The sequence below is a fragment of the Lampris incognitus genome, chromosome 6, assembly GCF_029633865.1.
Source record: "Lampris incognitus isolate fLamInc1 chromosome 6, fLamInc1.hap2, whole genome shotgun sequence".
In the NCBI taxonomy this organism is placed as follows: domain Eukaryota; kingdom Metazoa; phylum Chordata; class Actinopteri; order Lampriformes; family Lampridae; genus Lampris; species Lampris incognitus.
Window position 1 is genome coordinate 41,713,841 of NC_079216.1, and position 27,480 is coordinate 41,741,320.

At 42.3% G+C, this 27,480-nt stretch overlaps 1 protein-coding gene across 1 annotated transcript; it reads left to right on the forward strand.

Annotated features, from left to right (window-relative positions):
- Nucleotides 1–1,829: 1,829 nt before the first annotated feature.
- Nucleotides 1,830–25,732, forward strand: e2f4 (E2F transcription factor 4). The gene is made up of 11 exons (XM_056282258.1): nt 1,830–1,988; nt 14,051–14,160; nt 15,719–15,880; nt 17,104–17,147; nt 17,278–17,342; nt 17,561–17,749; nt 19,087–19,186; nt 19,822–19,977; nt 21,314–21,361; nt 21,637–21,681; nt 25,617–25,732. Exons 1-11 carry the CDS (start codon nt 1,830–1,832, stop codon nt 25,730–25,732), a joined length of 1,194 nt encoding a protein of 397 aa, XP_056138233.1.
- Nucleotides 25,733–27,480: the final 1,748 nt, after the last annotated feature.

Sequence of the window (27,480 nt, forward strand, 5' to 3'; positions counted from 1 at the left end):
GGAAAGAGAGAGACCACAGGAATTAAAAAGACAGAGAAGAAAGTCAACGTAACAGGTGATCGACTATATACAGGTAATGGAGTATAAGAAAGAGATGGGGAAACTAACTGAGAGGGACAGAGGCATGTGAATCGGTGGGTTGGTCTGCTTGCTGCTTGTTTATATTTGTGTTGTAAAATCATAGTTCTTTCGACTGGTTTCATTCATGGGCTAACATTAGAACAAAGTTCTCACACACTATCCATCCATCCATCCATCCATTATCCAAACCGCTTATCCTGCTCTCAGGGTCGCAGGGATGCTGGAGCCTATCCCAGCAGTCATTGGGCAGCAGGCAGGGAGAAACCCTGGACACCGGGCCATCACAGCGCACACGCTATGCATGGGTGAATTTTGATGCCATGTTGAGTTCTTTCGCTCAGTTATTACTTCTTCTTTTTTTTTAAAGAATAACGGAAAAAGTCATAATCAAGGAAGGTGTGCCTGTCTTCGTGGCTGTAACATACATGGTGGGTAAACCTCCAAAGCAGGGACTTGACACTTCCCGGCTAATTTCATCCAATTCTGCAGTTAGCTTTACATTTTCAATTAAGAACACAACTCCTTTGAACATTTCACAATGCTTTGATATTCAACATATTGCATGTGTAATTTTTTGATGAAATCAGATAAATTGCGCTATGATTACCTCCGGTGTGCAGGGAATCTATGAGACAGTGCCCAAATTACATCTAGAATGATATTCACTTTTTTTTAGGTTTAAGCTCAAGTTTACCTAAAATAAATCTTATCTGAAAGAGAGCAGACTGTTTACCTGGCATTGTTTTCTTTACAGTTAGGCACGATTTCAAGGCACACCTTATGACACGACGCACCCGCTAGTTTCAACAGGAACGACGGTCGTGAGACAATGATGCGTTGTGGCACATGTGCGCCATCTACTGGTCAAATAAATTAACGATTGCTGTAGAAATGGCTGACTAAATTATGAAAATGGGTTTATATTTTATAGCATTATAATATAAGTATTGCATCTCTCTCTCTCGCTCTCTCTCACACACACACACACACACACACACACACACACACACACACACACACACACACACACACACACACACATTTCCTCAGAAACTGCTACCTGAGTGCAACCTTTAAGTATTAGATTGGAAAACAGTGGCATCCATACACAATTAAACAATAATGATTACATGTATTCTAATTAACGATACTGTGCGCGCGAGTGCCTTCATAAGTTTGAGTGTGCAAGGGCGTACCGTAAAGGTAGAGATGGTTCACAAGTGCACATAATGTAAAACATCAAATGTTGTTACCCTGAAAATAAAAATAAAGACGCCTGGCTTTTGTTTTTTGGCCAACATATGCATATAACTAATCATACAATGTGTCGCGACTCTGTTGTATTTTTAAAATGTGCTATTGTAAGTATTTTACGCTTCTTCAAGTGTCGAGATTTTCATAGACGGTCCCACAGCTAACCAAACCATCCCAGCATACCCCGCGTGTTCAACGGCTCTGCTCCGTATGGTCGAACGCTCATTGAGATTATTTCCAACGGCCCGGTTTCGGTCGATTTATCGGTGGAACAGTTTTGGACCAGGCTTCGTCGAATTTGCACAGCAAACATTCATATTTCCATTTTGCTTACCGCTACTCTGGACAGCAAAGTGTAGAGTTTGGGTGTGTGTGCGTGTGTATTTTTTTTCTTTCTGCTTGCTAAACGGGGGTCGGAACTATTCGACTTGGGGAAGCAGGGAACTCCGGATCCGCGCACCGTAAGGTCTGACGGTGAGGCCGGTTCCCGAGCGATGGAGCTGGAGTCGGCAAGTAGAACCGAACTGGGAGCAATGGGAGACCCGCTGCAACCCCAGACCCCTAGCCGACACGAAAAGAGCCTGGGCTTACTGACGACCAAATTCGTGACTTTGCTCCAGGAGGCGAAGGATGGAGTCCTGGACCTCAAAGCTGTAAGCATATGTCTCCCAGTCTTTGTTGTTAAGCACGAGGATATACAGAAATGAGCCCTGCCTGTTAGCATTGGATGCACTCTTAGCTAGCCAGCGTATCGGCTAGCCTTGTGTGTGTGCGTGTCATTATAATTTGAATGGACGACCGTTCTTTTATATTTTTGCGCTCTCTTGATCGTTGTTGAACACAGTTTATAAATGAGACCACGTTCAAATTTCGTCGTCGCTTTGTGTCACTACCAGAGTGGGTTGTAAAGACCTGTATTTTAGTGCAAAGGAACTTGGGAGAAAGTTGGTTAACTTTTCAGATTATGCCCCCCCCCCTGTAGATTCAAAGTTAAAAAGTGGGTCAGCTTTTGTCGTACTCCTCTGGGCTAACGCTACCACGTCTTTACACATGAACAGGTTTTTTGCTGACTGATAATTGCATTGTCATTTAGGTTTTCCCCCCTTCCTTCTCTGACCGCCGTCTGACAAAGATGGGCGGAAAATTCCAAAGTTAGAGCTGATTTTTTTTTTATTGCATCCAAGTGTATTTAAAAGTTCGTCATGCGTAAATGGGTATGACTAGCGTTCATAGTGCAGAGAGCACCTTGCAGGTAAAGAGGTGTGAGGGCACAAGAACTTTGGCCTTTATGCACAACACTTTGGCCTTTATGCACATCAGTGACTTAATTCAATGTATTGAACATGAACATTTTTGATTTTTGTAAACCTTATCCTGGATTTATTTTCCCCGACAGATCAGTAATATCAACAACACTATAGGCTCTCACCTTGAAACTGTTATAACATGTTTATTATTTGTTGTCCCGAGGCCCAGGGTTATTATAAAACATGCTGATATTCTTTTTATATCATAGTTCCAGAACCATAGTTAACCATTTTTGGGTTCTGATTGCAATAAAACATTGAAATCAAATTGGTTAGTCTGCGGTTTTTCCAATGTAGCACAATGTACAATAGAGCTGTACAGTTTATAGACCTCCGTAACATCACTGACAGATGGAATTGTTGGCTGTTGGCACTTGGAAAGACAAAATCCTGTAATGGCATTGTACTTCTCCCAAGTTATGTGCTAAACTATTTTGCCCTACCATATGCTCACATTTTTCTTTCACTTTCACTTTTTAACTCGTGTTTAAGCCTACTCTATGATTACTTTTTTTTTTCTGGCTTACAAAACATTCAGTGTCACTGCTATTTCTTTGGTTGTAAAAAAAATTACGAGATTAATGCAGCTGTAAACTTAAATATCATGTCAATCATTTTGTCCTGAATCAATGAAAATGTATGCCATGGGGAGAGATAAGTGTTGAGGCTTGTTCTCTCAGAGGCATAAAGTAATTTTTGGCAGCATCGGTCCTGTTTGTCAGGAGTTAGTTAAAGTTGATTGACCTGGTGTGCTTGAGGTGGGATTAACAATGTTTGACATACTTACCAGTCCAACAAACACTTACTGACACAAGAGCCATGGAAAAGAGCAGTGACATTTTGGTGGGTATCTAAATTCAAAGCTCTCTGAAAATGAGGAATACCAATGTCTTTATGCATGCTCAATAATCCACGTAAGGAAATCACAGAAAGTTGAATCAGTTCATCTGGACACATTTATTTAGAGAAACGTTTCATCACTCATCTAAGTGACCTCATCAGTCTCAACTGACCGCAGGTCTCGCCACGCTTATAAACAGTACAGTGGCATAATGACCGAAAACAACGACTGGTTTCATGACCATTAACTACTAGAGTTACAATGGCAATGTGTACTATTCACAGAGGATTGGGGAATAGTTGCAATCACAGCATTGTAAGATCGCAACAGATGTACTCTTAGGTTTGGTTTCCCTGTGACTTGTACATCGGGGAAACAGACAGACTCTGGCCAAGTAGATGGCACAACACAGAAGAGCTAATGTTTCAGGCCAGGACTCCGCAGTCTACATTAGGAGTGGGACGACTCACAAATCTCATGGTTCGATACGTCTCATGATTCAGGGCTCACGATTTCGATTCAATACGATATAGTTGATGCCTTGATAAGCAAGAGACAAAACACCATTGCAGTTCTCGATTTTTCATTTATTTTAAAAATTAGGCCCAACATTTTGGCATTATCAAGGCACGTATTCGAATGTAATGGAAGTGAAAAAGTTCGAACAAAAATTTGTGCCATCTTTTCTTGTTGTGTAACACAATTGCTCTACTTTAAAACTTTAAACTTAAAAAACTACTAGAATGACCAAGGTGGTCATTTTGACTGTTTTGGATTTTTAAAAGTTGAATAACTGGAAAAAAAGATACAGACCTGCCTTCCCTGAATGCTCTTAAAATTGCGTATGTTTGCATTAAAATGAGCTTTAGATGAATTGCAAAAAAAAAGTTATGATGAGAGCTACCTAAAATGACCATGAGTGGTCAAAATGACTGCGCGTAATTTGCGCTTCATGTCACTATTTATGACGTGTGTTGTTCACGTCATTTCCTTCGCAACATTCAGTTATTTTTTTACATTTCACTTTGAGTAGGCCTTGTCACTTTTGTTAGATAAGCAATATGTGTTTTCCATTTTGTATTTCAGGTATCATTTCCAACATGTCAAGGTACAGTCGCCGTTTCAGACGCACCATGACTACACCGATATGTTGCAGTATTTATAGGCGTTAGACAGCGGCGATTTTAGTTTATTCGAAAAATAGTATTGTAACGATCACGGATGTGTAGACTCGCTAGCCCGTTGGCTAATGGGTTGGACCCTTTAGTTGACTGCTTAACGTAGTAGCCCGTGGTGTGGGAGACCCGGGTTCGCGTCCCGGCTGCAGCGGTTCCCAGCTGCCCCCTGAATTTGCTACCGTATTAAAGTTGTTAAAATGTCAATTTTGGTGTCAGTCATTTCCTAACAGACATAATAACATATGCAATGCATTAATATCTCAATTGGGTATTTATCTTGACAGAATATAGAGTTTAAAAACCGGCGATCATTTTGACCGTCCATGGTCGTTTTAGGTATGAGTGAAATCCTGGCTGTTCTTTGATAACACATGATCTTGTGAAATGGGGAGTGAGCGTCTCGAACTGTGAAGACCATATCGAACAATTCAGAATTCGATCCAGTTTCGTCCCACCCCTAGCCTACACCCATCTACTGGCCAGTGGCCACTCTTTCATAGGGGTGGGAATCACAGAGTAACTCACAATACGATACCATCAAGATACCTTGCCCACGATAACGATAGTATCACGATACAGCAATACTCAGTACATTGCAAGACAGTCATCTACGATACAAAAGATACCCCTAAAAAGGCAACAAAAAAAAGGAATTATGTATTTATTCACTGCATTGTGGTGTCAGTTTCACAGAATTTGACAACTGAAATGAAACCATGTACAACAAAGTGCAGAGTCTAAGCTTAGTGTCTTTAACACATGCAAACGATGCTGCTCTGTTCTTGCATTGTTGTTCTTGCAATTTTAGTAATGACTATGTTGCAAATTATATAAAATATTTTATATAGTTCGGAACTTAGTTATTATTAAAATTCAACTTACCTAAGCTTTAATGCAAGAGAAGAGCAGCATAGCACTTTAATTAAAATTCATGAATTCATATTTTGGGCTATATTTTTCACAACCTCATTAAAATTGAATCTATATGATAAACAAATCAGATACATACATATTTTAATACACTATCATTAACAATTTACAATAACCAGTTTACCTCGGGAGATAAGAGGGCAGCACAGATAGTCCATGGGCCAGACGATATTTCGGTACACTCAAGGTGGCAAAACTTACTTATTATTTTTGAAAGGATCCATGTCTGTAGATGATATTTTGGTATGATAACCATTCCTGGGTGGCAGCTGTATCACAGTTATCAGCTCATGAAGTTAACCACCCGCTAAACTAAATTGCATTTTAGACGCTGGTGCATATCCTGGTTTAGCCTCATGGTCAGGACATTTTTCAATGTTCTATAATATTGTCTTTGGTATCATTTTAAAGGGGACCTTCTTAGCTTTCATTCAAGCCCTGTTGTGGATATTTCTCACAAATATAGAGGTCACTTGAGCTCTTCAACCCGTCAATAACCCACATCTTTCTGCAATTTTCGCCTAAACTATATACTTTCTTTTAGCCCTGTGGCATCTAGGAATATCAGGGACACAAAACACAAAAACTGGAATACTCACAGGACTGTAAAGATTCAGGAAATGTATAATATACCCATACTATTTCATTGTGTGAGGTGATTGTGAGCCTTAAATGAGAACTAGACCAAAGCCAGTTAGGTCACAAACTGGTCTCTATACATTTGTTTAAATACACAATCAAAATACATGATAAAAAGGAATACCATAGTGAGGTAATGAACTATTTTAATATTTTAAACAACATTGACATTTACATATACTTAGTCAATGATACATGTAATCCCATATCATTAGTGGGTATATGTAATGGTAATGGGTAGGGTAATGGGTATATGTGAATATGGTTACATTATTGTTATCAAGCTCTGGGTAACCAAGTCCAGAATCAACATCCTGTGCATCAATAGACTACTACCACAGTAATACCATCAGAATCATCACACTGTCATTCATCAAACTGCTCGTTTCTCTCATCATCTGACTCCCCAAGTTCAAAGTCCAGTTCTGGACCATCCTGCTGTTTTTGGTTACTGCAGGTCTGTAACCTGCACATGTCTGTGCATGGAAGTCCATTTGACAGGCACATGCAGCTTGACATTTTGCATGAATGCACACACTTGCATGTTAGCATTTCCAAGACCACATCTGGTGCAGGTGGGGAGCGCATCCAGTAAATGGCCAGCTTGCCTTCATCGTCTGTCCATCCATACTCAGTAGGGCTTGGCACCACAGGGTTAGCCTGCAGACAGCACTTCCATATTGCTGCCTGATAGTTGGCTCGTTGAACATGCATAAAGAGACAGTCTCTACATGGTGGCAGCTGGCTGGACTCAACCTCTCCCCTTTTGGTGCAGAAGAGCTGGTAACGCAGTTTGTTCACTTCAGCAGTGCTGCTATTAGCAACATACATCCGACAGGTGAACTGCTCAATTTTCAGGAACAGCTCATCACTCACATTCCATGTCTGTCCCAGCTGACTAAAAGTCTCTTGGCAGGAAGTGTGCTTTCTCACTATCTTCAGGGCATTCAGCTTCCCTCGACCAGGGAATGCACTGACAGTGTCGCAGCCTGTGAAGGCATGTAAGCCAATTAGGCTGTCACAGATGCTGTCTCCAAGTGAACTTGCCAGTTTGGTGATGTCGACAAACCGTGTGCGGTTCTGAGTCCCACACTTCTGGTAGATGGGACAGGTGATGTCCTTCTGGAAGCCAAGACAAAGCACCATGACATCAGTGTCCTCAGCTGTGATGATAACTGACTTTGAGCCCGCATTTGCTGCATGCAATGCATGCAGGAGCAGACGGGTGTCAGCTTCTTCATGTGTGGAGTGCAGTTCTGCTGCTTCCTCACACCCATCTTCTGTCAACTTGTAGCAGGTTTCCTCACAGGTCATGTACAACACCTTGCCATGCAGCATAGCTCTGTATCGTGGGAGTTTCCACTCTTCCACCAGAAACTTGATGAGACTGGTCTTGTTGGAGGAACTGCACAGAAATTTTCTCCACTGCTGGACGTGGTGTCCCCCTGCAAGATTCTTGTACTGGAGAGTGATGTCTCCACCCCGGTTCAGTCATTCAGCATCTTTGATCGAAGTCTGGTGATAGACATCAAAAACAACATCAATCCTCCCACTCTGTGCTCCCTCATGGAGGACCTGGGTCAAGGCTGACTCTGCCACCTGTGCAAAGGTTTTGTTGTTGCCATTCATTTTTTGGACCAGGCTGATCCCATCAATGATGGAAGTAGATGGGATTGGGATGTCTTCTGCAGGAGATACATTCTTTTCAAGCTCTCTGGCAAGTGCAGCCTTGTTTGTTTTTCGTAAGGACCCATCAGCATTTGCCAGTGCCCATGGTAGTGGGCCCAATGGGTAGGCAAGGACATCCTTCAGATTCACCTTCCTGCTTTCAGCCACCAGGATCATGTGACTGAAAAGGTTTCTATCTGCCTTCAGAACCAAATCCTGTGCTTTCTTTCCATGAGCTTGTTTTGTGCTGACATTGGAGAATGTTTTCAGACTTTGCTTGGTCATCTTGTCGTGGAATTTCACAGGTGGTGGGTCTGCATCTAACCTTGTTTGCTGGAATGCTTGGTAGGCCTCTTCTCCTTTCTCAAGAGCTCTCAAGAGATCTATGGTCACATCAGGTGGAGCCATGTTGCCAGTGGAGAGGCTAACCAAATCAATCTCATCAGGGGACATAGGATTGAGCCAGTTATTCTCCATAAGGTCCATGAGAGACTGGACATCTGCTTCATCTCTCTTGATCCTTGGACTCTGTAGATCTGGATGAGACCATTTGCACCTGCCTTGACCTGTCAGGTCTCTCAGCTGTCTGAGGTACATGCTTCTATACTCAGCTGTGAGATAATATTTGGTCACAGCTCCTGGCTTCAAGCTGAATCCCTTTGTCCCTCCAGCTGTTTGGGTGTCTTTGTTCACCGTTTCTTCTATAGCTTGGTCAACAGGGATTCGGCCAAAGGGATTGGTGGAGCCCAGTTGGACTGAGAAGCCTCCTTCCATGAATTCTGTGTACACATCTGGGTGTGTGATGGGCAGCTCAGACATCTGGGCGTAGTAGTAGGGGAGGTAGCGTGCATAATTCATCCTGTCATAAGCAAAGCACCATGGGATCATTGCTCGAATGCTAGCCAAGTGTAGCATCCAGTCTCCCTCTCTGGATGCTCGGATGAGCCCCAACAAGATTTCAACCATGTCCAAATAGGACATCCAGAAGTTCGAGAGGCTGCCGTTTCCACCTCTAAGGAACTCACGGTAGACTTCAAATAGATCCATGATGCGTGTACAAGAGCTGTTCTCGAGGACCTCCTTCAAAGCATGTTGTGAGACTTCTTTCCCAAGGCTGTCAATGGTCTTCAGTGTCTCATTCAGGTGAACCATGTCATTCCTGTGAGTTTCTTCCAACCAGGACAGGAAACCATTCAAGGTCAGTCGCATGAGAGCCTCATACAGGAGCTTGTGTAGTCGCACTGCCCTGTTGTACTTGCGGCCATCCATAACACCAGCAATTGAGCCTTCTGCAATCATGCCAGACTCAATGCAGAGGTCTTTGAGTCCAGCATCTTGGAAACGCTTTCCTATTATTGCCAGCAGTGTGCAGATGGTGTGGAATACCCCAAGCCTAACGATGATATCATGGAACTTGTCATGGTGTTTCCATGTGATCTCGACAGCCTTCGCATACAGGGCTTGGTCAAAGACACAGACAATCTTCCTCAGGCCTAAGCACTGCATGATGCTCAGTGACTGGTTAAGCACCTCGTTGACAGTAGACATTTGTGTCGCTGGAGCATTGATGGTAGGCAGATAGCCTATATTGTCGGGGATGACCGTCATCTCTCCTCGAGTCAGGATGTTGAAGCCTGTCCAGCTGCTGACTGACTGTTCTTCTTGTTGTGACATGCGTGCTAGGACCCAAAGAAGGTTTTTCTCTCTGGCAAGCTTAGTATTGGCTGCAGTATCGGCATCTGACTTTTTGCTTTGTGGTGGCCCTACCCGTTGTCCAGCATTGTAAGTTGGTAACATTGGTGGGGGTCCATCAATGCTTCTCTTCTTTGTTTTGGGAACAGTGGGCATGGGTTGGACAGGAAGTGGGTTGAATGGCTTTGCTTGCACAGCAATCCCATTGACTCTGTGAGATGTTCCCTCACCACTGACAGTTTCTTCAAGACGGTCGATATTGTCCCAGGCTAAAGTTGTGAATATGCCAGGATGGATGTTAGCTGGAAGGGCAATGCCACTCCCTGATGATGAGAGTTTCTGGAGACACATGGCAGTGTTGATCTCTTCCATCTGTGAATAGGACACACTGTGACCAAGTCGGTTGAGGATGTTTATCAACTCTACATTTCCTGTCAACGATTTGACACTGAATGGCAGAACAATGTGCTTGGAAGGCTTGGTATTTCCACATGTCACTGCATATACTATGTCATGGCCAAATGACTGCAGAAGGCACTGCACTCTCTGGGATGCATGATCAGGATCATTTGAGCCTGTGAGTAGAGAGTACAGGAAGATAATGAGCGACTCTGGAATGGTAGGACATTCTGCTTCTGGTTTGACTTCAGGCGGCCAGGTTTGAGGAACATCTTGACTTTTAATGTCTGCTCTCAATTTGATGGCTGCTTTGGCTATAACATCTTGTGCACTGACACTTTTCAGGGTCTGCAGCTCCCTTTTGAGAGACTGATTTTCTTTGGCAAGTTCCCTCATGGAAAAGTTATCAGGATAGAGGAGGAATTTTCCTTTCTCATCAGGGAATATCTGCAAGGATCCAGCAAACTCACTCTCCAGGTTTCGCCTTATGTGCTTCTTGGTTGATTCCTTGACTTGGGCAATGCCTTGGGAGTTCATTGAAGCTACCAGTCTAGAAGAGAGATCAGTCATTGTCATCACTTGAGGATTGCCAAAAAGCTCCATCCTGATGAAGAGGAACAGCTCATTGTATGCCTTATTCACAGCAGCTTCATACTGGGCTGCAGCATCATCATCTTCATTGCTGGCAACCTCTCCTTTGGAAACCTCTTCTTTGGTGTAAAGTCTATAGCATGACCTGTGGTAGTGCCCTTCAGCTGCTACAAGGTCTCTACTCACAACGGCAAGGATTCTGCTGTCCCTTTTCTTTGTGGCTGCACTCCTGATCTTTGCATCAGCTCGCAGTTCTCGACACTGCACCAGTACTTCTCTCGTATTCTGTCTCTTGGAATATTTGCTGTTTTTCTGACAAAATATGCACTCTGCATCATAAGTCCTAGATGTACTTGGAGCATGTCGAGCTACTCTCTTAGATTGTTTCTCTTCAGCAGAGACACAACTTTTCTTTTCTTTTGCAAGGAGGCCATCAAGAATTTGCTTCATAGTGAAGATACTGCGACACTTTCTGTGGTAGTAGATTGCTGGAATCTGTCCCTCAGGAATGTCTTTTGCCAGTTTCAAAACTGGTGCATGATTTCGTATCTGAGCTGCCCTGAGCAGAGTTCTCCATGAGTCGACACTTTGTAGTGAAACCAGCTTATCTGTATCATCAGAACAGTGGATAATGCACTCCACCCGTGGGCGCTTTGGTATTGGGTAAAAACTTGCTTGTTCACCAGTGGCCATATTCAGTCAGTTTTCACCTGCCACATACAAACAAATACATGTAACTTAGGTGTATGAACACTACTAAAACAAAGTTTACTTTGCTTCACCAGCGTCATATTACCATTATTTATCTTACATAGCCACAAATAGATACATTACCTAGTTGCTATGCAACAGCTGTATTTTGTCCACATGAGGCCGCTAAAATCAACACAAGATGAAAGTTCCTCGTAGCCACTTTAACTAATCATATTAACATATACATTAAAAGAACATGCTAACATTATGGGAAATTAGCTTACAATCTTCTCCAGAGTGAGACAAGAAGATAGATACCAGTTTCCTCTATATGTGTTTAGTAGAAAGCTATCTGGCTGCACGTTAGCCTAGCTTAGCACAATGAATGGAAGTACACAGTACTGGTTATCCTTGGTTGTTGGCCAACTAAGAATTGTCCCAGAGTTTAAGCTAGGCTAATCAGTACAAGGGGTGTTGAAATGCTATATTTGTAAAAATCTGGGCAAATACACAATCGTGAGAGGCACAGAAACAGGTTTCCTGAAAGAAAAATGAAATGCTGCTCATTTGGAAAGGTTATCATGTATTATTTTACTTCTGTTAGTGTACCAAATAAAATGGCACCAGTGAAGTTGTGTCACCTTGGGTGATATCGATATCTGGTCTGACCCATGGACTAACTGGCTTTGGTCTAGTTAGTTTCTTAGTAATAATGCCCTTCTAATTTAAGGTTCACAATCACCTCACACAATGAAATAGTATGGGTATATTATACATTTCCTGAATCTTTACAGTCCTGTGAGTATTCCAGTTTTTGTGTTTTGTGTCCCTGATATTCCTAGATGCCACAGGGCTAAAAGAAAGTATATAGTTTAGGCGAACATTGCAGAAAGATGTGTGTTATTGACGGGTTGAAGAGCTCAAGTGACCTCTATATTTGTGAGAAATATCCACAACAGGGCTTGAATGAAAGCTAAGAAGGTCCCCTTTAAAATGATACCAAAGACAATATTATAGAACATTGAAAAATGTCCTGACCATGAGGCTAAACCAGGATATGCACCAGCGTCTAAAATGCAATTTACTTTAGGGGGTGGTTAACTTCATGAGCTGATAACTGTGATACAGCTGCCACTCAGGAATGGTTATCATACCAAAATATCATCTACAGACATGGATCCTTTCAAAAATTATAAGTAAGTTTTGCCACCTTGAGTGTACCGAAATAGGAAATTTTGGGCTCTGGCCCATGGACTAAGAAGACAGGCTGCTGCTCGAGAAAACTGGGAGAGCATCGCATAGGCGCTGTTCCATCGGGCAACAACATCTGTTATGAGCTTGTGTTGTGGAAGGTCCAGCATCTGCTGGTTTCTCTTCAGTGCATCCGTGGCTATGATGCTTCTGTGGAAGATGACGGAAATCATCCGAACTTTTGCAAGCACTCGAGCAACGGCTGCCAGTTTCAGGGCACGCTGTGCCATGAGGTTCAGTATATGTGCAAAACACCAAAGGTGTTGATATCCAGCCAGCTCAACAGGCTACCGTCATATTTGATGCGTTGTCAGTAATGACTACTGGGTCTTTTTCAGTAAGCTTCCATTCCTCTGTAGCCTTGTGTAACACTTTTGCCATATGAACAACACCGGTGTGATTCCCATGCATCACCCTAGTTTGAAGTACGTAAGAGTGCATTTCCCACTCGTCAATACAATGAGCGGTGATGGTCACATAGGACTCGGTGGCCCTTGAAGTCCACCTGTCGCAGGCGAGTGCAACTCTTAGCAGACTGAAGTGCATCCTGCACCTTTGTGCTCGTCTCAGCATATAACACTAGAATAGTTTTTTTTAGTGAAATATTTTCGGCTCGGTGTGTCATATTTCAGTGTTTGAAGTATTTGAAGAGGGAACGACCATCCCTGAACTTGGGGGAGCTAATAGTACATCTGTCGCCATCTTACAATGCTGTGATTGCAACCATTTCCTGATCCTCTGTGAATAGTACACATGGCCATTTTAACTCTAGTTAATGGTCATGGCAATTTGCATATGAACCCATAGTTGTTTTGAGTCGTTACGCCACTGTAATGTTTATAAGAGTGGGGTATCTGCAGTCAGTTGAGACTGAAGAGGGCACTTAGATGAGTGATCAAACGTTTCTTTCAATAAACGTTGTGTCCAGATGAACTGATTCAACTTACTGTGAGTGATACCAATGGTAATATTAGCCAATAGATTTTATTACTTGCTGTATTTGTTTCAGCTGCCAGGTGGGGTAACCTAGCTCATGATATTGAAAACTATCATGAAGAAATTGCAATAATTAGTGAAACTTCCAGTGACTACAAAACTCTTAACTCTGCCACCTGTAGATGATTGCAAAACAAAATTAGGGTTGTCAACTACATCTTGAGATGCATATCATGGATGACAATATTTTACTTTTGAGCTGTCTCAACAGAGAGGGGTTTTGAAAGTCATAACGTAGAGCATGCAAACGATGATGTTTCAGTATACATTGCACACACTTGGGCCCAGTGATGAAGCTTGAGTTATCAGCAGCAGCCATATGCTTATCATTAGCTTTTTACATATTGGGATGTACCCCAGGAAGGACAGGCACCCAAATCCGGTTAGAGTGATGCATTTGGACAATGGATAATGTTCGATAACATAGCATGTGTCCAATGGGGCCAGCTGCCACTCTACTTTGGTTTCATGAATGGACTGTTCTAAGTGTTTTTCTTTCTTCTTCTTTTTTTTTTGGTCCTGTCCTTCAGGCAGCAGACACCTTGGCAGTGCGACAGAAGCGGCGCATCTACGACATCACCAATGTACTGGAGGGAATTGGACTGATAGAAAAAAAGTCCAAAAACAGTATCCAATGGAAGTGAGTTTACATATTGAGTCTTCATTTGTACCCCAGAAAGAGGGCTTACCAAATTTTGTTACCAAACGAGCTCCATACTGGCAATTCTAGATGTAGTCATTGGGTGTTGCTGACAATAAGACAATTTTGATATTTTTACACAGAATTCCAAATTTGTTTGAAATGGCCTTATTGTGGCTTCACTTTGGTCAGAATACTAAAGTCCTTGCTTATTAATGTGTCCTATAAATAAGTAAATGAGTAAATCCATTTGTGTAGGCAGATAATGAATTGGTGATGCTTTGAGCATTATAAACACTTGATTCAATTTTCTGAGCTATACAGTAGTTGGTATTTTAAAAAATGAAGGTGAAAAAGTGAAGCTGTTTCAAGTTATTAATGCTGCCGCCCTCCATGGTCTGTGGGTAGTGTCATGTTGAGGAGATTGTGAAGTACAGGAGTCATCTGCCTCAAATAATTGCTAAGTAGAGAAAATAATGAGACTCTCTCACTGTTCTTAGTAATGGCTAAACAAGCTAGTAGGCTACTGGGAAATGCTTAGCTGAGTTCATCTATCACAGTCATCTTCCCCCCACCCAATCCTGTTGGCACTTACCTCATTTATTAGCCTTTATATTTTTATCCCCCACCCTCCAGTTTGACATGTCTAATTCCCTATTATTCTGGGGTCCTATACCATTGCACAACTCCTACACGGTCAGGGAGGGTAAAGATTTTAATTGTATTTTTAAATGTGGATCAGACCAAGTCAGGCTGGAAATTGTATGTTTCAGTACACTTTAAGCCTCACCAAGCACGTGTTCCTGTCCAGCCCATCTCCCAAATACATTTTTAGGGAAACTCTTAAGTACTTGCATAGTTTAATGCCAGAGAAATGGCTGACAAGCTTATTTTCTTCTGAACAAGCGGCTCCTCATGTTTGAGTTTTTGTGTCTGAAGGTGGGTGAGCTGTATGTGCCTTCGTGAGACTACTTCTGAGTGGTAACTCTAGAGAAGTGGTTATTAAGCAGCCTAGTATGAAGGAATAGGCAAATTCAGAATTTCAGTGTGTATGAGTCACCCTCGGCTGTATTCTAGAAGTGACTCAGTAGTTTGTGCTGTATTCTAAATTTTGCTGATTATATTTTGCAGCCATCGGTGAGTAGTTGGCTTTGTTGAACCCTGACATAACTTGGTTAAAATGGAGCAGTTCACACTATAAAGGAACCTGTCAATGGCAGTAATTTGTGATTTGTGATATTGGGCTATACAAATAAAATTGACTTGACTTAAATCCCATCCGAAATTTTATGCATTTAATTATATCTGTTTGCTCCAAAGCTCAACAGGACACATATTATGCTTACTAAGCAGGCTTTATACTGCCCAGTCACAAGGTCAAGATTGTTGCAGTCTTTTATCCATAGCAGTTGGGGCCATTTGGGTGGGGAAAATGAAGGAGAAACATGCCTCATCAAACAACTTCTACTTAGGTTCCCTTGAGCAAAGTTCTTAACCTTTTACTGCGCCAGTGTGTGTGTGTCTTTGTTTTACCATGTATGTGTCCTGCTTGTCTCAGGGGTGTAGGTCCAGGCTGTAACACCAGGGAGATAGCTGACAAGCTGATCGATCTCAAAGCTGAGCTGGAAGACTTGGCTGTGAGGGAACATGAGCTGGACCAACAGAAAGTTTGGGTCCAACAGAGTATCAAGAACGTCACAGATGACTCCAACAATAGCCCATATCCTTCTCTTGGCCTCTTGGCATCTTGGGATTGTGAGCGTGTGTGTGGGATTCGTTACCAAACTTTGCAGTTCTTTGTGCACCTGTGGGGTGAAATGCAGCTCTGCAGGAAGATAAGGCTGTCAACCTGTAGAATTTTAAATCTAGCCAAATCGCCAGCTGTATGACTGAAAGTACCGTTCATATGTTCTCTACATGTTCTGTTCATATGTATCTCAAACTAAGGGTGCATATTTTTGCTTACAGTACAACCCCCTCGGTGTTGTTGTTTTTTTTTTTTTTAACTGTGCACATGTTCATCAGGAACACTATCAGGAATCAGGAACACTTTTTTTATTTGTCATTTCACTTCATGCACTTGCATACATGAAATGAAACAAAATGCCATTTTCCCCAGCCCACAGCAGTACAACACAAAGACAAAACACATCCAGAAACTACAAGAACACATATCCAAACTAACACATATATCAAAACTAAACAAAAAAAAAATCACTGTCCAAGGGAATGAACGCCAGCCAGGATTGATGTCAGAACCACCGGTCTGCATGGGCTAGCAGTTAGCTTAGCCTGCCCCGCTTCCGCGTCCTGTCAGACCCCCCTTAGCCTTTCCTCCTCATGCACAGCTCCAGTCGGGCCGTGGTCCCCGGGCCCACTGGACGAAGCAGACCAAGCTCTCCCAGCTAATCCAGCACCAGCTCTCCCAGCCAGACACCCTCAACATAACCTCCCCGCACTCCTCACGACGATATCAAAACCACCACAGTCAATGTCAGGTGAGGCCGTCGCCAGACCGCCCTCAGTGTTATCGGAACTGCTGGTCTGCATGGGCTAGCAGTTAGCTTAGCCTGCCCCGCTCTCCCAGCCAATGCAGCGCCAGCTCTCCCAGCCATCAAACGATTCATACACACCTTTGTCCTTCCCTGTATGCCATCTTTCATTATGTCCAGAAATGTCCACTGTATTTACACATGCATATATTTGTATTTGCCATTGCTAGGTATTCTTAATTCATAAAGGAACTCTCTTCTTACAAAATCCATACTATCATCTTTAGAAACACTTGCCAAAGGTATACATCCAAGGTCAATTTGCTTTGTCTCTTTATCAAGTCACTAAAAGTCACCTCCTGTGAAAAGGCTGGAGTGTTCACTTGTTTTATCAATGCACTTGGTAAGTGATAATATTGATATTGCAAATTGGCCCTTAACACAGACTTACTATGGCTTATGTCAAGCATGAAGACCTCTGTGGTGCTTTCAAAGGTAACATTTTTGTGGCATTTTACCTTATTTCTCACCCATATTTTTGTCTATTGCAGTCACACATATCTTGTCTCTCATACACAACAACGCCATCTCCATCACTCTCCATCACTTTTCCCTCCATCTGCAGGTGACACTCTTCTAGCAATTCGTGCTCCAACTGGCACACAATTAGAAGTGCCTATACCTGAATCTGTAAGTGTTTTTTTTTTTTTTTGTGCACATGTGTACAAGCTTGTTATTGAGAGATGAGAGATTCGGCCTCTCGCTGGCACATAGCTTGATGCTGATATTGAAGTGTGTATTTGTTCAACCGTCAATGTTTACATAGGAACCCACACCCACTGAATTTTATTTCAGTCATGTCTCAGATAAGGATGTTTGTGTCTGACCCTATTAACATTTATATCCAGGTTCTCAACGGGCAGAGAAAATATCAGATCCGCCTGAAGAGTTCCTCTGCTCCCATTGAGGTCCTGCTTGTCAATAAGGACCCATCTAGCTCCTCTCCTGTTGTTCTGCCAGTCCCCCCTCCAGAGGATGTCCTTCACAGCCTCCCAGCAACAACACCTACCTCCCAGACATCCAGTGCTGCCTCCCAGGTCCCCAGAGATCTCTTCTTTATGTTGCTATGATTTATAGAGTTCTTTATTGAAGGCATTGGGTAGACTCCAGTCTTCTGCTGTGTATTCCTCTTTATTGATACTGTGCTGAGATGCTTGTGTGGAAATGGTGAAAAGAATGCACATTTCTAGTGGAAATTTATTGCAGGGAATAGTGTACTATGTAGTTTCATGAGTGATAGTCTTAACTGTGAAACCACATGTTGGCACTTCAATTCCAGTTGTTACTTCGCTATCTTGGCATAACACAAAGTTTAGTCTTGCGTCCCGGTGGCATGGCAGTCTATTCCATTGCCTACCAACACGGGGATCGCCGGTTCGAATCCTCGGCCTGGGTCAGGCGGCCCTATAGACACAATTGGCTGTGTCTGCAGTTGGGAAGCTGGATGTGGGTATGTGTCCTGGTCGCTGCACTAGCGCCTTGTCTGGTTGGTCGGGGTGCCTGTTTGGGGACTGGGGGGAATAGCGTGATCCTCCCACGTGCTACGTCCTCCTGGCGAAACTCCTCACTGTCAGGTAAAAGAAAGCAGCTGGCAACTGCACATGTATCGGAGGAAGCATATGGTAGTCTGCAGCCCTTGCTTGATCGGCAGAGGGGATGGAGCAGCAACTGCAATCCGGGATGGTTCAGAAGAGTGGGTTGATTGGCTAAGTATAATTGGTGAGATAAAGGAGGGGAGGGGGAAGTTTAGTCTTGACGATTGGGTTTTTTTTTTTGACGTCCTGACAACTTTGGTTGTACTTCAGCACCACCTTCCCCACCACCAAACAAGTACATGGGATTGAATCTGCTTTAGTTCTTGATGTATCTGTTAGAGGTAGAGGTCTTTCAGTGTGCTGGTTTTGCCCTATCTACTTGCTAGTCACAGCAACTTCAAACTCACCGCCACCTGCAGTCTTCTTTTGCATTTGGCTAATACACTGAGGACTTAAATTGCGTCACTGTGTGCCGTATCGTTCTACAGGGAAAGTCCAGCCTGATGGTAACAATTAAAATGAGGAACTACAAAATGCTCATCATTATAATATTCCTGGACAGGTTATTGTTTATATACACATCAGTGACAGAAAGTATTAAAAACCTTTGTTTGCATGCAGATCTTCAGGAATCTAACAAGATGGAAAACTTTGTTGTCTAAGTGTGTAAAACTGTCACATCACGGTACTTTGTAAAATTTCATTCGTTACTGATTTTTGTAATTGGCTTGCCATATTGCAACATAAGCTTTCCTTTGCCCACAACATAATTTGTAACAAAATATTATTTTCTTAACTTGTCTTATATTTTCCTTTTCCGACTTGTCTCCCCCCTCCAGGTCCCCAGAGCTGCCCCACTGACTCCCACCCCCTCCATCAACCCTAGCCCTGCGGCAACATTAGCAGCTACAGCAGCCAACCGCACAACCTCAGCAGCAGGTACAGAAGAACTGATGCTCGATAACAGTGCACTGTGTTAAAATGCTTGTTCTTTTCATTACATAAATCTCGAGTCTTTTCCAGCCAACAAATTTAAGCACTACTTGTTCATTTGTTCATCAGTGTGTCATATACAAATTATCTCTGATTCTACAGATTGGAGTTTCCCCAAAACTTTGGGAAATGGTGCATCTTGCTGCTACATTCTTACATTTTCAAAGTTATATTGATAAAAACCAAGTGGGGTAATGCAGCTATGGGCCATAATTCAAGTACATGTTACAATTCTGATAACCAATCGTATTTCCCACTGCAAGTTTAAGTATAATTTGGTTCTTGTTTCCATTTATCCTGACTCTGTAGATTTGACTCCAGGACTATTAATGTACACCATAACCAAGTTTTCACAATTTTGGCTTTTTCTCCAAAGGCTTTCTTATTAATTTTATTGACTGACCTAATTCAGGGCCAAAAGCATTGTTTTTTGGGAACATCATGCTTTCTGTCACCCTGTGTTTAGATCTTACAGCATAACATTCACTTAATAATGCCATGATCCCACATTACTCCCAATAACACAACAATAATGGCATATTGCAAAAGGTAATTCATGTTCCTGTATATTTTTATCCCAGAAGTGACAAGCAACTCTTCGCTCATGTCTGCAATAGATACACCTGCTCCAACACCTCTAGTTACTCAGCAACTCCAGTCATCTGCTTCACTGGATGGACCCACCTCCTCTAACGCTTCTGCAGTATTTGAACCAATCAAATCGGATCCCGCCGAGTGTACGTGTTCTTTCTATCCGCAAGCTCTTTTAAGATGATTTCACATGGATATTTGTACAGTGCTTTGCCTTGGAGGGCTGTCTTGCTCCAGACAAGGAAGAAAACCCCTCAAACAATGTGGGCGGCCCCCATGGACGTAAACAAAATATGGTCGTGTATGCTCCCAACTATTTATCTTTACTGACTTAAAGTTCTAATCACACTTTACAGAGTTGCTAGCTTGCTGGTGCTAAATTGCTTCCATCTCACATTGACCCGGCATGTAAGTGATGTCAAACTGTTGTACAATTATGATTAGTCAAAGAGGAAGCAGCAGGGAATTTCACTTTGAAATGTTCTATTGTCCTTTTTTCCTACTACATCAATTTTGAATACATTTCATGTGGGCTCTCCACTCATTCTCCCTTGCCTGGTCTAGTGAATTTGCCATCCAAATAACTTCCTTGAACCGTGTGAAAAAAGACTAATTGTTTAATTTTGTGTAAAACAACTGCTGAAATGCAACTGCTGAAAACAACTGCGGGTGGCACGGTGGTGCAGTGGTTAGCGCGGTCGCCTCACAGCAAGAAGGTTCTTGGTTTGAGCCCCGGGGTAGTCCCGCCTTGGGGGTCGTCCCGGGCCATCCTCTGTGTGGAGTTTGCATGTTCTCCCCGTGTCTGTGTGGGTTTCCTCTGGGTGCTCCGGTTTCCTCCCACAGTCCAAAGACATGTAAGTCAGGTGAACCGGCCATACTAAATTGTCCCTAGGTATGAATGTGTGTGTGTGTGCCTGTCTCTCTGTGTGTGTCAGCCCTGTGATGGCCTGGCAGCCTGTCCAGGGTGTCTCCCCGCCTGCTGCCCAATGACTGCTGGGATAGGCTCCAGCATCCCCACGACCCTGAGAGCAGGATAAGCGGTTCGGATAATGAATAGATGGACAACTGCTGAAATGTCTTTAAAAATACTGATACTTTGAAAACTAGATCACTGGATAAATTTTAATTTCAGTGTGATTTTTACTTTTGTGGCACTGTACTACTCAACTGTATAAGTTTGATTATAACATATTTTGAGGAGTTGAGCATTTTAGGCATACTTTATAAGTTCCTGAGGCAGCATTGTTTATCATAAGGCATAAATAATCAAACAGTGGCACAGTAAAGTTCACATAATTGGATAGTGGTTTATTTTCCATAAGACAGACATTTAGTTTTGTGAATGAGCTGATTCTATTTCTGTTGGAATGACATCTGAATGTTTCAACCCAGGATTCACAGTGACCTTATTAACTATAATCAGTGGTCTGTATATAAAGTTGTGGCTATAGAGTTAAAATATTTGCTGGTGTCTTCCTTTAGTGCTGGACTTCCCCAAAGACCTCTCAGAAATGTTTGACCCAACGAAAGGTAAATGGTTGTAGAATTTGTTGTAAATAAGAAATTTTGTGTGTGTGTTTATGTGTGTGTATATATATATATATATATGTGTGTGTGTGTATGAGTGTGTATGTATATGCTTTTGCGTGTGTGCGTATGTGCATATATATATAGATACTATATATATACACACACATACACACACACATATATATATATACATACACACACACACACACACACACACACACACATATATATATAATATATCAAGGCATAATTCCTTTCCTCTCTTTCTCTGATAGAGATCATGAGTGGGGACCTGTTACAGGACTTGATGTCGTCAGAAGGTGAGTGTGTGTGTACACTCACAGATGTTATTAGGCCAGGATTACAGTCAAAAAATACCATATACTGTAAATTCTCAAATAAAAGTCTGGTTTGGGGTGTCCGGGTAGCATAGCAGTTTATTCTGTTACCTATCAACACGGATTGCCGGATCAAATCCCCGCGTTACCTCCAGCTTGATCGGGCGTCTCAACAGACACAGTTGGCCGTGTCTGCGGGTGGGAAGCCGGATGTGGGTGTGTCCTGGTCGCTGCACTAGTGCCTCTGGTCGGTCGAGGCGCCTGTTTGGGTGGGAGGGGGAACTGGGGTGGAATAGCGTGATCCTCCCACACACTACGTCCCCCTGGCGAAACTCCTCACTGTCAGGTGAAAAGAAGCAACTGGTGACTTCACATGTATCAGAGGAGGCATGTGGTAGTCTGCAGCCCTCCCCGGATCGGCAGAGGGGATGGAGCAGCAACCAGGACAGCTCGGAAGAGTTGGGTAATTGGCCAAGTACAATTGAAGAGAGAAAAAAAAGGGGGGGTTAAAAATAAATCAATAAAAGACTGGTTTCACATAATGGCTTGTTTCAAATAACAGCCAAGGATTCAGTTTGTTTAGGCAAATAAATGCCAGTCCCAAATAAAGGCTGGGTTGAAAATACAGAAATTACAGAAAGGTTTTAGTGGTCTGTTCAGCATATTTCGACGACATTAATTTAATCAAAACAAGTCATCAGTCACGTCATACTCGGCACTCTGTTGCTCTAAGTTTACTTTTTTAAGACTGAAATACACAAATTTTCTCCATTATTGAATAGATTTTTTTTCCCACCTTGACCATGGAGTCAGGTTACATAATAACAGCTAGTATTTTTTTTTATCATAGTTGGAGACACTCTTCAGTCTCCGTATACCACTGTTATCATTTTAAGATTCAGTTCCACAAACACTGGTACAGCAGCAAACACATACATGTAGGAAACAGCTCTAGCTAGGAAAAAAAAAATGTAAACATGATGCCAATGTGGTGATGCTTCTTTCAGACAAATAATTAATATTACAGTAGAACAGTGATGACAAAATAATGACATAATAACTGTTAGAATAAAGGAATAATTGCAAGGGCAAAACTGCTGTATGTCTTAATTAGAAATTAAATATGATACAAAAATAAAATATATTCCTGAAAAAGGGCCAAATTAGAAATAATGGCCTGTCTTTAATAATCCCCTTTCGCAATTAAAGGCCTGGTTCTCTCTTCAGTTAATGTAAAGGGCCCAGCCCCTATCTGAGTATTTACAGTACATTAAAAAGTCTAAAAAAAAATTATTTTTTTTAAGTGTCACATTTTTGCCTTGTGACTCTTAAAGGGTAATTTCAGTATTTTTAAACCTGGGCCCTATTTCCCCATCATTTGGGGTCTAAATGACTAATGGGGACAAACCTTTTTGGAATTGGTCCAGTATTGAGCGAGAACGCTTCAGCCAGCAGCTGCAAAACTGGCTGCAATGTAATCCTTGGGGGAAATTACGACCGTCAAAGCACATCCACTAAAAGTGCTTGTTTTTGCGATTGATAGGGTCAGATTATTATAAGTGTCTGACAACATTATGGAAAGGATCCCTACAGAGACAGACCTTTTTCTTTACGTTTCGCTTCTTCCTGTCTCTGTTGTAATATCCCTTTACTGCTGCTACTATTTGCGCGCAGGGGTATGGTTTCGAATGATAACAAAAGAAGACGTCACGCCGAATCTTATCAGAGCTGACCATTAATTTGAGGTAGCTTAGCCAGGGACATAGAGGAACTACTAGCACTAATTTATTTCCAAAGTCACAGCTGCATGTTAAGCTGATTTCAACAATGTGGATGAGGCAATTGAATTCGATGGCTGCCTGTATTTATTTGAGCCAGAGTATACGGATGAAGAGCTCCTAGAAATTGAAGAGAGAGGCAACAGGCAGAGGAGGGTGAACCAGTTTCTTTGGCTGACAGTAGTCATCAACCGAAACCAACGATCGCATATGAAACCAGCAACCGATCGCTGGTTTGCCAGTTTCATATGCATGCATTCATATGCCGCTTTCATATGCATATGAAACCGGTTGCTGGTTCCATAAACCAATTGCCACCATTACACTTCAGGGTGTGATCCCAGAAAGTTGAATCAGTTCATCTAGACACAAGGTTTAGTGGGAGAACCGTTTCATCACTCATCTAATGCCCTATTTCCACCGCATGGTACCGGCTCGACTCAACTCAACTCTACTTGCTTTTTTTTGGTTTTCCATTAGGCAAAAGTTAATGATAGTACCAGGTACCTTTTTTTTTTACATTTATTTCGGATTTTTCCCTTTTTCTCCCAATTTAGTGGCCAGTCGATCCCTATTCTAGTTCAAACACCCACCCTCGTACTGTATGCGTTCGCCAACTGCATCTCTCCGGCCAGCAGTCTCGAAGGAGATGCCTCGCCACTTCCGTGACAAGGCGAATCCAGGCCAAACCACTGCTTTTTCCGACACACACAGAGACGCATTCATGTGATGAACACAAGCCGACTCGACTCCGCCCCCCTCCCAAAGACAGCATTGCTGATTATTGCTGCTTCATCGAATCCGGCCATAGTCGGATCTGATGAGACCGAGGCGCGAACCCCGGTGCCCAGTGGGCAACTGCATTGACACAAAGTTGATGCTTAAACCGCTACACCACCGCGGACCCCCAGGTACTTTTTTTGGTACCAACTCTGTCGAGGTTCCAAGTGAGCCGAGCCAATACTAAAAGGTGACATGAAAATACCACTATATATAAATAAATATATGTATATTATATTTATTTAAATATAAATAAAATCTTTAAAAAAAAAATAGTCAACACGCCCACAAATGACCAGCAGGGCTTCGCCGTGAGGGGATACTATCTGCAGAGGAAAACAAAATGCCAAAAAGTAAAGTGAGTAGAGTCGAATAGAGTAGAGTCGAGTTGAGCCAGTACCATGCAGTGGAAAAGGGCTATTCGTGACTTTGTAAGTCTCAGCTGACTGCAGGGTATTCCCAACCTTATAAACAGCACAGTTGTATAATGTCCACGAAGTCACTTAAATGAGTGATGAAACATATCTCCCTCTAAACTTTGTGTCCAGATAAACTAATTGAACTTTCTGGGATTACTGCCTGATGTGTAATGACAGTGATAAGTTTATGAACCGGCATATGAATGCACATGCATATGAAACCGGTGATCGACATTTGAATATGAAACTGGTGACCGATCGGCAGTTCAGTCAATGAATACTGCCAGCCAAAGAAGCTGGTTCACCCTCCTCTGCCTGTTGTCTCTCTCCCTCTGTCCTCATCCTCTCTTCAATTTCTAAGAGTTCTTCATCCATATACTATGGCTCAAATAAATACGGGCAGCCATCAAATTCAATTGCCTCATCCACATTGTCGAGATCAGCTAAATATACAGCTGTGACTTTGGAAATAAATTAGTGCTAGCAGTTCCTTTATGTCTCGGGCTAAGCTACCGCAAATGAATGGTCTGATGAGATTCGGCGTGATTTCTTCTTTTGTAAACATTCGAAACCACGCCCCCGCGCGCAATAGTAGCAGCAGTAAAGGGATATTACAACAAAGACCAGAAGAAGCGAAACATAAAGAAAAAGGTTTGTCTCTGTAGGGATCTTTTGCGTAATGTTGTCAGATACTTACAGTAATCTGACCCTGTCAATTGCAAAAACAAGCACTTTTAGTGGATGTGCTTCACATTGCAGCCTGTTTCATGGCTGCCGTCTGAAGCATTCTTGCTCAATACTGGACCAATTCCAAAAAACTTTTTGTCCCTATTAATCATTTAGACCCCAAACGATGGAAAATGGGACCAGGGTTTAAAAATAATGGAATTAACCTTTAACACCAACCTCTATATCTTTATTGGGTCTCTTTCTCCTATAGTGTTCTCTCCCCTCCTCCGACTCTCCCCTCCTCCTGGTGACCATGACTACATATACACCCTGGATGAGACAGAAGGCGTATGTGACCTCTTCGATATCCCCATCCTCAATCTCTGACCCCTAACCATGACCTGAGCATCGGGGCAGTTGGCATAACATGATGATGTGTGGTCAGTTTTGCAATTTTCCCCACCGACGGTCAAGAGGAGGTGAGGTTGGGGGAGCAGGGAAGCTGACTTTTAGTCAGTATTTGAGGACAACTCCGCCCTGGTTCTGGAAGCTGATGGAGCTCAGTGAGCCAGTAGAGTGTTTTGCAGCCATGTGAAGGAACACAAGCAAGAACAAATCCGTTTTATCTACTGCTTTTCCATGGAAACAAAATCAAGACTGAAATAATGATTTGAGTAATTCTATTTTTGGATTCTTAAGTATAATGAGTTACGTTTGTCCGTGTGTCTACTTTCCCTTGTGCTTGCAAGTGAATGTGTGTTGGTATGTGCGTGTGTATGTGGGCATCATTTTCTGGTGTTGGTTTTGAACCCTTTCTCTCTCCTTTAGCTGTATAATGAGGTTAAAATTCCCAGAAATTTCTCCAGAAAAATACCCCATTTTTTTATCAGGTCAAGATTTAGAGCAGTTGAATGGAGCAACGTTTTTATCACTCCTGACAGCAGCTCACACATGGGATATTTCTTGTCTGTCAGCTTAAATGTGTCTAAACACAGCTGGTTAAATATGCACTGTCCTCATGTACATAGAGAATATATATTTTGTATTACCAGCATATGAGACAAATGTGTAATAGTGAACTACCCTTCTAATACATACAGCAATAGTTGGCAAAAAAAACAAACAAAGTTATCAAGCTCAATGCAAAAGTGATTTTTTTTATTTCACTAACATGTTTTGATAGCCTGTTTCTTTCTGGGAAATCTTGTCTGTACTCATCAAACTTCTCAGTGGTTGGAGTGTTGTCATATGTCAGTAGGGCAAAGGGGATCTTTATATTAAGATACTTATCAGAGAATCTGATCTTTGTTGCTTTGGCCATCTAATTTAAAGTCAACAAACTTTGTGGTATTGAGAGCTAAAGACTATAAAGTGAAAATTGATAGCGGCAACCCTTTGGCTAAAAATTTAATTTGACTGGGTGCCCTGGTGGCTCACTTAGTAGAGTGCGTATCACATAAGGCTGAGTCCTTACGGCAGTAGTCTGGGTTCGAATCCGGCCCGGGCGCTTTGCTGCATGTCAACTCATCTCTCTCCCCTCCCTTTCCTGTCTCTCTATTATCACTATCAAATAAAGGCATAAAATGCCACAAAAAAAAAATCTTAAAAAAATTGACATTACCAGCATATTAAGTATTCAAGGGGCTTATAGAATGTCATCACATGCCTGCTTGTCTTATGCTATTAAAATCAAACGAAAAAAATGTAAAGGGCCTATATTATTCATGCAGGCATCACTTTTGGCAAAGTTGTTTAGAAATGGTTCTAAGCTGATTGTAAATAAGCCTTCCTGCTCAGTAGCTTGATGAAAAGATACCAGTATGTTTTCAATTTGAATTTCCTCCCTGTACTTTTTTCTCTCCCATTTTATTAACAAGACTGCTACCCCACCCAATTGTTTTTTCTGACGTCACCTCAGAAAAGGTGGTATGCTATATACATGTTGGTGCCACCCACCATTGTTCTCTAATATTACTTCAGAGAAAATTCTGTGGCACTCTGTCTGCTATCATGTATGTATCTTCCTCTTTTGGCTGCTCCTGTTAGGGGTCACCACAGTGGATCATCCGTTTCCATCTCTTTCTGTCCTCTGCAGCTTCCTGTCACACCAACCACCTGCATGTCCTCCCTCACCA